General features: G+C 41.1%; 1 protein-coding gene across 1 annotated transcript in view; it reads right to left on the bottom strand.

Moving 5' to 3' along the window:
• fbn2b (fibrillin 2b) overlaps nucleotides 1–13,783 on the bottom strand; it is a 95,566-nt gene that overhangs the window by 42,665 nt on the left and 39,118 nt on the right. Inside the window, 3 exon segments of the mRNA XM_061684150.1 lie at nucleotides 4,928–5,053; nucleotides 11,498–11,623; nucleotides 13,202–13,399. Coding sequence (XP_061540134.1) covers nucleotides 4,928–5,053; nucleotides 11,498–11,623; nucleotides 13,202–13,399 — 450 coding nt within the window.

The following is a 13,783-nucleotide window of genomic DNA, read 5'->3' as shown; positions in this document are numbered from 1 at the left end:
ACCCCAGCATCTGCTGGTTATCATTACAGGTGGACAAGAGGATTTCTGGAGTGAACAAAACAACATTGGTAGCAGGTGTGGTCAGAGATGCAACAGACTGCATAGTGCACTCTTCAATTATAAAGGGCACTGTGCTGTTAAACCTCAGCTCATAAAACAAGTTTGGTTTCCCCCCCCCCCCCAGCCATGCAACTGTATTACACACATGAAAAGGTTCCAGGTAATAACTGCTCTGGAAACAGCAGCGCTAAGGCAGACGATGCCCTGCGCCCTCCAGGGTGGGTGGGGAGGAAGTTCTTTTATGGGTCAGCAATGGGGAAAGGTTGCCCAGGGTCTCGACTAACTGCCGGCATCTAAGGGGGCCTCCTCCCCCAAAAAAGAGATATTTGTTACAGTTTGACAGGTCGGGGTCAATGGGGCAGAAGTTCGAAGAGCATGTGTCAGTGAAGAGAGTGATTGGGGGGAATGAGAGTATTTCCTGGAAATCACTCGATTAACAAGAAAGCAGCATTCATACAGTACAGTGTGTGTGTGCGTGTGTGTGTGTGTGTGTGTGTGTGTGTGAGTGTGTGTGTGTGTGTGTGTGTGTGTCGACTAAAGGGGTTAAAGAGAAAGTTAAGCATTATTGGAGGAGGGGGAGGGGTGCATTTTAGGGGGCCCACATGTCGATTATCTTACTAATGAGCCAGCAGTCTGGAATGAATCAGTTGCATGTGGAGCAATTCCTGCCAGTTAGATCAGAACATTAGTGGGGCTCTGCTGTGTGTGGGAATACATGAAGTCCACACACACACACACACACACACGCATGTTTTACAGATATGCATTGCCATTCCTTTCTTAATGTGTACAAACTCGACACGTGAATTAAAACCCATTAAGATCCCATAGGACTTCGATGGGATTTGCTGATGAGGATGACGAAGACTTTTAATTAGAACCAGATGGCGGTTTCTGCCTTAGTGTTGTGCCACGACACCAGCATATACTTTCATTTGAAGAGAAGTGTTTATAGAGCCTAACTGAGTGGACAGATCTTTTACCCTGGCTTCCACCGTGTAACAGGGCATGAGGGTTTGATTACTGCCACGCCCTCCCGACAGCCCCCACTGGCCTCCTCTATTGCAGCATCCATGCAAGACATCCAGCGCAGACCCAGTCACCTTGTCTCCAAACAGCAGACATGAATTCTGGAATTGGCCTTTTTATTTGGGGAAAAAAAAAATTGGTTGGGCACCAACAACAACATACCAGGAATTCCGCAAATTCTTGATCTTTGGGGTATTTTGATGAACGGATGTCACAGACGACTGATTACGACACCTCCTTCCATCCAGCTATCCATTTACTTTGTGTACCACTTGTCCTCACGAGAGTTGTGGGTGAGCGGGACAAATGGGAAGATTCTCCCAGGGCCCTGAGCATGGGGGGCCCCTGGGTTTTAGGAAATGGAAGTGCGGGTATTTTTGAAAGACTGTCATGTCGGCGAATTCTTTCCGATCGGCAAAATTCGTCCGCCGCCGTCGTATAATGTTTGACCGGGATACTCCGACTGCATCTCCCCCCGCCTTCCCTCATGACCAAAAAAAATGAGCGTGCTGGGGCCCATTCATTGAATTTATGTAGGGGAGCCCAGATTCTGGTGCTGTGCCTTTGGTGGCACTCTCATGCAAAGTATGTGTTTTTGTGCGTTATTGTACATGCGTATGAATGACGGTGAGTGTTTCGACAAAGACTATCTACTTTTCCAAAATGTTTTTATTTGATCGTTCTTGAGTAAACATACCCTAGTAAGGGCGAGTACCAGTATGCTTACTCGCCCTTGTCTCGCACAAATCATTCATTCATATATTGTACAATGAGTGGTTTTGTGCACTTGTCAAGTTGTTACCAAAAATGAAAGAAATTTTAGTGTTAATTTAAAATAATATATATTCTAACACTGTCAGTCAAATGAAGAGCAATGCACAATAGCTCATTCCGTATTTCTCTCCATTCCAGTCGACGTTGAGCTCAGGCCAAGATGGAGGTGTGACCTGAGATTACAGGCTCAGAATATTCCAAGACGATATCAAACGGATACGTTGGCGGGTCTGGCTTCCTTATCGGTCTCCTCTGGTTGTCTGGTTCAATTTGGAAGTGGGACAAAGGCCAAGGAAGGATGTACGGGGGTTGTGTCTGGCACCTGTTTGATTTGTTCTTGCTCTCTTTTTTCTTCTTTCCCTCCAGACAGCTGAACAGGAGGAAACCCTCAACTAAAAGAAGGGAGGTTGGGATGCAACTCAGAGGATGGAGGGGAAAAAAATTAAACCCAATCATGAAGAATGTCGATCAATTTTGAAGAAATAGAACATAAAAACAAAGAGGCAACTACCATTTAGCCTTTCTCCCGTACAGTATTATAAAAGAAAATCTACCAACAAGTCTCTTTAATAGCTGCCTTTTCACTCTTTTCATTCACATTGTTTGTGTTGATTTTAAATAAGGAGACACAGGTTCGAGTGAAGGTTGTGACTCACTAGGCACCTTGTGACCAAACTCAAGTGGACATACATGGGGCTTTTTATTCCTGTGCTTCCAATTAAGGGCAATACTTGATACTTGACCGTTGAACTGAGGCGGAGAAGGCTCACTCTTGTTTGGGCATGACAATGCTCTGAGGCACAGATCACATTGTCATAGTTTGGTGCGAAGGGGAAAAAAAACAAAAACAAAAAAACGCGGACACGCTTGTATCAGGAAGCTGGCAAATGACAAAAGAGGTATCGTCCAGCTATAGTGATGCTGTATGGGAGCAAAAGATTGCTGACACATCACTAAATCTTGTCAAAAGTCTTCTTAGAAAGGCTCTTACATTTATATATGCCTGTGTTTATAAATCATATTACTACATCTCTGTCATCTCTGTTAGTAGTATCACTAATTCCCATTCCTCGCCAACATGTTTCCCCTTTAAATGTCATAAATCTGACACTTTGAAGGAGACCACATGACAGCAAGCTCATGTACTGAATACTTATATTGCGTGTCTTTATCCAGAGAATATGTCATTAAGTATATTTATTTAAATATCGTGTGAAAACGGAAGCATACACACACCCACAGCGTCTGAGAGCTGAGATGAGGCCCTTATTGTTCACGTTTTGAAAGCTGATTTTATATACAATTTGTTTTAGTCATTCAAATTTGGCAGGCTTGTTAAGATTACTCTTCTCTGTGCTGTGTGGAATTTACATGCCATGTTTTTGGGTCTGCTTAGTGCCACTTCAATATGGCCGACGCACTGACATACCCCCGATAATGGCCAACACGATCGTTCTTCAATTCATAGAAAATGCAGTGCGCTCTACATCTCTGAACACTGCACTCTCAGAGCGCAGTGAGAGCGTCTGATTGAATTTCCAAATGAACCCGAGATACGCAAGGGCCCTCCAACAGCGTGACTAACCGACGTGCCTACGTGGCGTGACTTCGTTCCTATAGAAGGCAATGCATGGACATCCAAATGAGTCGTAACTTGCTCATTTCTTCACCGATTTTCATGAGGGTTACAGTTTGTCAACACCAAAGCGTATGCTATAAATATGCCACATTTGATAGAAAGCAAAACAAATAAATAAATACATACATACATACATACATACATACATACATACATACATACATACATACATACATACATACATTTTCTGAGCCGCACAGGTAGGGACAGGGGATTGAACCCAGGTCCTCAGAAATGTGAGGCTGACGCGCTAACCAGTCGTCCACCGTGCCGCCACATACAAATATACATACATGCATACATAATTATACATGAAACGGACACCAAGTTCCCTTGTCATAATTGTACGGTGTTCAACGGTATGCAGCACAATGTGTCGGCATCCTTGGTCTTTTGGTTTTCTCGCTGTCCACACACGTGGAATGCGCTGACGACTTTGACCTCCCTAGTTTAGCATCACTGTTGGCATGGAGCTCAAAATGGGCATGTCGTATCTACTTATACATACCTGTAGTGCCTCTGGTGTCACAGGACTGGTCCATCCCAGAGGTCACGCCCCCTAGTGGCCTGGTGGACTGCCATTTTGTGGCGTGAACTGGCATTTCTCTCTTGCAGTTATTTAGGGACTTACATGTGTTTTTGGAGAGATTTTTCTTTTGTTTTCTGTTGTTTTTATTTGTAGCGTTTTTATCTTCCTAGATTTTTCATTTGCTGTTGTTTTCTGTGATTGCATCATTTATTTTTTTTTCTTTAAATCTTGCAGCATTTTTTTTTACAGCATTTGTCCCTGTCGGCCACCGTACAAATAGGGCAAGTGTCTTTTTTTCCCACTTTGGTTAACAGTTTGAGTTTGGCGGAGGTCTTATTAATAGAATATGGAAAGGCTTTTTCAAGCAGCCCCAATAACGTGTCTATGTACGATTAACTGTTGCATATTATTTGTCCAAACAGACAAAAGAGCAGACTTCTTAATACACTTTATGAGTCATTTCTGTATTTTCAACAAATTTCCTCCCAACAACAGCAATCTTTGAAAATATTTACAAAAAAAAAGGCTTCTCACACTAAAAAACAAAACAAAAAAAAACATTTTCTTTTATCGTAAACAGGTGTTGCATAGCATGAAATGCATAAAGCACTTTCCTGGACTTAATCTTATAAGTAAACACCTGGTTATGTTTCCTGTGATAGACTTCAAGAATACAGTACATTAACACCTGGTAATGTTTCATGGGGCGCATCAGTGTGGTATGGTGTGTATCTGTGTCTCACCAAGTGTAAATTATGCTGTGAAGGCCAAAGAGTACATGAAAGTGTGTTTGTCTGCTGGCCACTCTGACTCATCACGCGCACGCTCGGATGTGCGAGCCAATGAACGAAAGGTAAAAGCGGCGGAATGTTGCCCGGACATTTGGCGACACTCACCCACACATCTGGAGCCGTCTGTGCTGGAGATGTAACCACGTGGGCAGGTGCACACGTAACTACCAGCCGTGTTGGTGCACTCGCCACCATCACACACGCCAGGGATGGTGCTGCATTCATCAATGTCTGAAACATTCATTTAGATTGTCAATGATGCATTATATTGTGCAGGTTGATGTATAATTAGCATTTTGAGAATGAGAATTATTATATAAAATAATATAATAATTCTGTATTGCCATTTAAAACCCACATTACAACAAAGACTTAAATTTTATTCTCAAGAATAAGCAATAAAACCATAAATAAAATAATATTAGGTTAAACATAGTTGAATTTTTTTTAATTCAAATTAAATTTGTCGTGCTTTTTGTCACAGCCACAATTTTTGGGGATGTTTTTAAATGATATTTAAATAATAATACAATACACATATTGTTATAATGACATGTCTGTGACAATGTCAGTCAAAGCTGTGAATTATTATCTTCACATTTTTGATACAACTCTTATTTTATATCTCATTACATTTTAAAAAAATTACATTTTGTATACGTCCCAGGGCATTGAATCGATCGCAACTGGACTATTCTGGTTGTCTTAGAAGATCTTTCCCCTCTCATCCGAGCAGGATTAATCAGGTGATGCTCATAAGCTAAAGTGGGTACGGAAAGTATTCAGAGCCCTTTAAATTTTTCACTCTTTGTTTCTATTGCAGCCATTTGCTAAACTCATTTCAGGTCATTAATGTACACACAGCACCCCAAATTGACAGAAAAAAGATGGAATTGTTGAAATGTTTGCAGATTTATTAAAAAAAGAAAAACTGAAATATCACACAGCCATAAGTATTCAGACCCTTTGCTGTGACACTCATATATGTTTACCTTGGGTGCTGTCCATTTCTTCCGATCATCCTTGAGATGGTTCGACACCTTCATTGGAGTCCAGCTGTGTTTGATTATACTGATTGGACTTGTTTAGGAAATCCACAAACCTGTCTATATAAGACCTTACAGCTCACAGTGCATGTCAGAGCAAATGAGAATCATCAGGTCAAAGGAAATGCCTGAAGAGCTCAGAGAGCTGGCCAAGGTTACAAAAAAATTCTGCTGCACATAAGGTTCCTAAGAGCACAGTGGCCTCCATAATCCTTAAAAGGAAGACGTTTGGGACGACCAGAACCCTTCCTAGAGCTGGCTGTCCGGCCAAACTGAGCAATCGGGGGAGAAGAGCCTTGGTGAGAGAGGTAAAGAAGAACCCAAAGATCAGTGTGGCTGAGCTCCAGAGATGCAGTCTGGAGATGGGAGAAAGTTCTAGAAGGTCAGCCATCACTGCAGCCCTCCACCCAAAAAAAAAAAAAAAAAAACCCCCAGAAAGACTCCAAGTTGGTGAGAAATAATATTTGATAATATTATATATATATATATATATATATATATATATATATATATATATATATATATATATAATATAATAAATAATATTTAAGTTCTATCTTGGTCTGAGACCAAGATAGAACTTTTTGGCCTTAATTCTAAGTGGTATGTGTGGAGAAAACCAGGCACTGCTCATCTCTGTCCGACACAGTCCCAACAGTGAAGCGTGGTGGTGGCAGCATCATTCTGTGGGGATGTTTCTCAGCTGCAGGGACAGGACGAATGGTTGCAATCGAAGGAAAGATGAATGTGGCCAAGTTCAGGGATATCCTGGAGGAAAACCTTCTCCTGAGTGCTCAGGACCTCAGAATGGGCCGAAGGTTCACCTTCCAACGAGACAATGACCCTAAGCACACAGCTAAAATAACAAAGGAGTGGCTTCATAACAACTCTGTGACTGTTCTTGAATGACCCAGCCAGAGCCCTGACTTAAACCCAATTGAGCATCTCTGGAGAGACCTGAAAGATGGCTGTCCCCCAACCTTCACCATCCAACCTGACAGAACTAGAGATGATCTGCAAGAAGGAAGGGCAGATGATCCCCAAATCTCGGTACATCATTACCAAAAAGACTCATGGCTGTATTAGCTCAAAAGGGTGCGTCCACTAAATACTGAGCAAAGTGAATACTTATGGATGTGTGATATTTCAGTTTTATTTTAAATGTACATGTCTTTGGCAGAGCCGATCGATGACGTCGTTGATCGGATGGGTGAATTATGACATGAAACCCGAATGGCCGATCATCATAAAATGCTAATTATCGTCCGATACCGATCAATCCGATCAGATCGGTGTAAAGTCGAGTGGAAACCCAACCATTGATCCCCTAAGTTGACAATAATGACTGCTGTTGAGGCCTCTCTTCAATACAATCTGTTATTTTGCGTCCCAAAAGAGTGATACTAGTCGTGGTTGGGGTATGCCTCTAACTTAGGGGATACAGAGTTGAGTTTCTACACCAACACTCAGGCTAGAGCTGTCCTAGCTAGTCTATGTGCATGAACTGATGAAGCCTGTTCAGAAGAGAGGCAAAACGTCCTCTAGGACAACCAGAAGAGGGCAGCTGCGATCGATTCAATTCCCTCGGAATGAAATGACCTGGATGGATGAGAATATTCACAGGTACATTTTGTATATTGATTAAACACCCTCAAGGAGAAAGGCTTGTTTGGTGCCTTGCTCAAGGGCACCACAAGAGTAGTTAGAAAGCAGACTAGCATCTCTCTAAAACAGTGTTTTTATTTTATTTATTTTTTAATTTTTTTTACGCAGTGGGGCTTGAATGGTGTACCTCTGGTCCCAAAGCCCAAGAAGTACTTAGTCACTGCCATCTCTAAATTAAAATATTTTTAAAATGATGTAAAAAGAGATATAAAATGATCATACTATAATGATAAAGGAAACATACTGTATAAAATATCATAATATATATAAAAAAGTGTTTTTATAGAAGGTTGGTATCATATTGTGTCTCTCTTAAATATATTACTTTGGAAGACTTGAGAGGACGTACTCCACTAACATGGAATATTGTTACACACAACCAAATAATCACTCACTTTTTCCAGTCAACAATGGGTGCATGAAGTCATCCAAGCAATTACGTCTTTATTCTTTAAAAGGGATTAGAGCTGCAAACACAAGACTCTTTCAATATAAAGCTGCTAATTTAATTAAGGTTCCATATAGTGGGAGAGAAGAACTCAATAAACCCCAAATGATATGGCAATGACCCCGAGAGTACCAAAGCACAGTGCTGAGGTGGCCCACCTATTTGTGGTATGCTTTATGACACCACATTAACTGACTATTATTCACTCAGGGTTTGGGCTTGAAGGGTTCTTGTTGCTTCACGAGGGGAAACCCAAAGTGAAGTTCCACGCTGTATCAGATTTTTATGATGTGTGCCACATATTTTTACACATGTGCCATTACTGCACCGCTGTGGGACATAATTACAGCTTAAATGCCCGTGTGGTTCATATGGCTTGACTATGATTATGTGTTTTCCCCTTTACAATTGTGTGTTAGTGCATTTTTCAGGACTATATACTGTAATCTACACTACATGGGGGAAACTATTGAGGTAAACATTTTAATTAATTAATTAAACCAACAAGGCATGCAACAAAATCTTAATTTATCTCACTGAGACATCGAGGACGAGCGAATGCATCCAAACTTTTGAGAACATCTGAGAAACGTCTGTGTCTTAGTGCACAAAGCAAGATGAGCGCGGTATAAAAGACCAGTGTCAGTGATGTCCAGAGATGGTAGTAACGAGCTACATAAACTCCATTACAATTCCTTTACTCTGGGATATATTATACTAGTAAGACTAGTTTTAAAGCAACATACTTTTTACTTTGACTTTATTTATTTATTTTTGTTAAGACAAAATGCTACTTTTACTCCATTACATTGCGCTTCATTCAGTTCGCTACCTGTATTTTATTGACAGTTATTTATGATTACTTGCACAATCTATTTTGTTTTGTTCAGAGAGGCTTCTGTTACATGACTCTGTTTCAACAATCCAACGAAACTACTAGTGACGTTTAACTTCATTTCACCAATCAAACGGAGCCAGGAAGACGGCACAGTCTCAGCAGTCTTACACAGAAGCAAATTGACGCATTTACATGAAACATGGCAGAAATCCATATTTACCAAACAGATGGGCTCCAAATCACCCATGAACTGAGTCAGGGTAAGCGGGATGGAAAATGGAGGAATGGACTACGAAAAAGAACAGCTACATCATGCGCTGTCATTTTTTGTGTCTGCCTAAAAACGTCAACAATTCAGCCTAAAACAACTCCACTTGGAGCTTCAGAAACATAGTCTGTCTCAGTCTGCATCTGCAAAATGTAATTTGACGTCTGTGTGCTATTTAAAAAATAAATAAATCAGAAGTTACTCACCAGTTACTCAGAACTTGAGTAGCTTTATCACTGTATAATTAGTTATTTGGAGTACTACTTTTTACTTTTACTTGAGTCATATTATTCGAGTAAGTAAGAAATTTCTTCCCTAGAATTGTTTGCTCCTCTCCCCAACTCTAGTGCTGTCTTATCTTGCAAATAGACCCGAAAATAAATAAATAAATACCCAAATCTTTTAGAACTTGAAAGTTTGGAAACAATTATAGCCGCAACGTAATGACCAACTCCTCTTCCTGTAGGTGTAATGTGTATGGTCGATGCATTAAGTAAAGTATGGAAGAGAAAATCTTACATCGATTTATCCCATCTAAATACTAGGGCAGTAAAGAAGCTGAGAGTGAGTGTAACCTAAAACATACCGAAAGTGATCCTTTGTTCAGAAACCAACAGCTGGTTGGCAGTGTAAAGACTGTACTTATAGAGGGTAAAATGGAAGTACAGGTTAAAAAAAAAAAAGAAGTATTTAGTGCAGACTCAAGTGAAAGCAGACCATAAAAACCAGGTGCCTTTTTGAGCCACAAACAATCAGACACCCACATCTTACATCTTAACAGCACTTTATCTAAAGTGCCTTAAAACCTCAGTGAGGGATCTCAGCTTGTGCTTAGAAAGGCAGAAACATGACGACAAAAAAGGACCCCTGCTGAATGGTTCTACTCAGACCTTGAAGATCCTTACAGACTGATAATACCCGTCATAATTGTCCTTCTGTTTCTAACTGCTTTGTTAACCATTTCAACTCTGCTACTGTATTTCAGGAAACATCATTACTTACACTCATGCGACCACAACATTAGGTACACTTGCAAACTCTAACCAAATAGAATGCAAGAGCTGTATTAGAAATACATATATATATGATTGGCGATTGGCTGGCAACCAGTTCAGGGTGTACCCCGCCTTCTGCCCGATGATAGCTGGGATAGGCTCCAGCACGCCCGCGACCCTAGTGAGGCGAAGCGGCTCAGAAAATGGATGGATGGAGTCAGCCAGAGGTGTGAGAAATGCAGTTATTAATGCCCTTTCACCATTGTTCCTGTCATACTGTGTTGCTTTTTTTTCACATTATGGACAAAAGTTCTGTTTTTGTTTTAATTCCTCTTTTATATATATATATATATATATATGTATATATATATATATATATATATATATACACATATATATATATATACACATATATATATATATATAAAAGAACATTAAAGCAACAAGTTTTTCGTCATGTTCTTGAGATTGTTGGGTGAAGTCTGCAGCTGGCTGCTCGTGTGGACTGAATGGGTGACAAGTATTTTGAGGGAAATATCCCATCAGCAACATCCATCCATCCATTTTCCATCCATTTTCTGAGCCGCTTCTCCTCACTAGGGTCGCAGGCGTGCTGGAGCCTATCCCAGCTGTCATCGGGCAGGAGGCGGGGTACACCCGAACTGGTTGCCAGCCAATCGCAGGGCACATAGAAACAAACAACCATTCGCACTCACAGTCACACATACGGGCAATTTAGAGTCTCCAATTAATGCATGTTTTTGGGATGTGGGAGGAAACCGGAGTGCCCGGAGAAAACCCACACAGGCACGGGGAGAAGATGCAAACTCCACACAGGCGGGGCCGGGGATTGAACCCGGGTCCTCAGAACTGTGAGGCTGACGCTCTAACCAGTCGGCCACCGTGCCGCCCCCATCAGCAACATATTGAGGAAAAAGAAATATGAACTAGTTAATTTTTTTGGAACGGTGAACTTAGTACAAAATGTTGAATTATGAACTATGAACTGAACTACTGTAGTCTATTTTGGGAACGGTGAACTGAACTTTGAACTAGTTTGCATGGAAAATGAACTTTCCCACACTTTCTCTCTCTCTCTCTCTCTCTCTCTCTCTCTCTCTCTCTCTCTCTCTCTCTCTCTCTCTCTCTCTCGCTCTCTCTCTATATAACCTTGTGACACCACGAGGGTTTACAATAGTGTTCACATATTTGTGATGGCTTAACAAAAACTTTCAACAGTTGTGAGCCCCAGAGCAATAATTTTGGTATTACTGGGGTCACTAACAGACCCTACATTTTGTATATTCTGATTAATATTCTGATTGTTTGAAATTGATCATTTCTAATTTGCTATGCCAAAGCATTTTAGAAAACATTTCCAATTCTATAATTGCTACTATCAAGACCAGACTCACCTTCACATTTATGGCTAGTTTCGCTCTGACGGTGGCCAGCGGGACATTTACACTCGTAAGATCCCACAGTGTTGATGCAGTTACCTCCAGCACAAAGACCTGGTACTGCTTGACACTCGTCCACATCTACCAGCAAAAGAGACAGAAATGAGTCAAAACAAGCACAAGCGTTCTGGGGCTGTAATATAGTGTAATGCAGCATGTCAAACATATATCCACAAAGTGTTTCAGGTGGCCATTTTGTCAGATTTTTGTTAACTTAATTAAAAGATTTTACAATGGGAGTGTCAGCAGAATGAGTCGTAACTTCCAGCAAGATGAGCTTGTTGGAACAGGAACCAACGTTGTTAAATGTAAAGTTTTCCCAGAATTCACATTGAGTCACTTTTCCCAGTATTGATGAAAGGTCAGTCGGTGGGCTCCTTGAGAAATGAGTGTAACGCAATGCATACACATTTTCACAAAGTGGATTTATTTTCCTCTCGACGCCCTTCAGAATCCAAAGAGGCTTGCGCATGTGCAGCAGAGAGACTCTTAAAGAGACGGTTTTCAATCTCCAGAAGACATTCAATTCAACCTCTGCTCCACTTGAACACAACACTGTCTGCTCTTCAGGGCGAGACGCAAAAAAAGCCTGTTGCCGCCAACACCGTGACGGAGCCTGGAGTGCACTCCTTACATTTGGATTCATGGTCACGTGCACTTTGTAGTGGTTCCAGCAAGACGTCACTCTAGGCTCTGGTGCACTCTGGTGATTTGGTGACTTAGCATATGTATTAAGCGCAATAAACAAGGATCTGTTTAACCTACAGCCAGCAACTTGAAGCCCCATCTAATGAAACCACTTTTTGTTGAGTTGGACACATGCTTTGTGTATGCTTAATTCCTTTTTATCTTCAGTTTTCTTTCAGAACACTTAGTTAAGTAGAACCTCTAAAGTCAAATAACATTGCACTGATAATGGCAATTAAACTAAGATTTTTATGAAAAATATGTCACTAGATTCACACACAACTATGGATTTCTTGCTTTTCTTTGGCATCTTTGTGACTTTTTTGGTGACATTCCAAAAGATGGACCAGCCTCAATAATGTAAGAGCAATACATGGAGTATATTACAAGGCAGCTCACATTCAAAACACCACAACTGGAAGGGATTCATGGCATTTCAATTCATTTCATCGGAGAAATATAATTTCAGATACAAGTGTTTTAAGTGGGAAGTTAAAGCGTTGAATTAAACTTGCATCTGAAGTCATCACTGTAATTATATTTCCATTATTTCATATGGGAGTGTTTGATTGTGTTCAACAGAACTTCCACTGCAATTGGAACTGTATATATTGCCTCAAACTTTACTAAAGCCCAATTTCTTCTTGGTCTCATTTTATTTTATTCTTTTATTCTTTTACATTATATACTTTATGTAGCTAGCTGGCCTTTTGTTTGGCGGGTTTGACTTTTGGCTCTTCTGTATGCTCCAGATTTTTCCCATCCCCAAAAAAGCTACAGTTACAAAAACTGGGACACTCATACAGATATGTAAACGTGCATTTTCCCACGAAATACGCATCCAGTAGATGTAAACAGGCCTCTGAATTGTTGACACTGACCTGCAGATGTTGCCGGATGTTCAGTGCAGGTGATGACATGATGAGTAATGTTTGCAGTGGTGAGGAACATTAGCAAAGGTAACTATCTGACCTTGGCATGCTCCGGTCCGGATGTTAGGGATGAAGCCTCGTCTGCACGGGTGCGGCTGGGCGGGGCACTGTTCGCAGGGGTGTCCCCACGCTCGGCCAATGGTGGCACAGCATAGTGTCTTGGTGCACACGATTCCACTGAGCTGACCCTGACACATCTGGTTGTTCACCTGCGTGAAACACGGCCCAGTCCTGTAGTCTGTTGTGGCGAGAGCAGAAACGATTGGTTAATCGCTGACATTTGATTGAATTATGATAACACTCTGAGTCATTCCACTGACCACATCTGGTGCTGCGGAGGAGGATTAATTTAGGAGACAAGATTTGAGTCACTGATCTCTGGCAATGCATCACAGCATGATTTCAACAGCATGACCCATTGACCTTGAAACTAATCTTCACTTTCATTGTTTTAAGTCGCTTTGGATCGATGACTAGACCACAAAAAGAAGCATTTACAAGTAGCAGCTTTCACCAAGACTTAACAAAAACAATACTGGTGCTGGTAGCATCTTAACTAGTCTTATGAGAGCACATGTTAGCCACGTGGATGAGAGTTCCTAAAGGCTCTGGATGTTGCAGA

This window comes from Phycodurus eques, chromosome 8 (genome assembly GCF_024500275.1).
Source record: "Phycodurus eques isolate BA_2022a chromosome 8, UOR_Pequ_1.1, whole genome shotgun sequence".
In the NCBI taxonomy this organism is placed as follows: domain Eukaryota; kingdom Metazoa; phylum Chordata; class Actinopteri; order Syngnathiformes; family Syngnathidae; genus Phycodurus; species Phycodurus eques.
The sequence above is the reverse complement of the archived record's forward strand: the minus strand, read 5'-3'. Positions and strand labels throughout refer to the sequence as shown.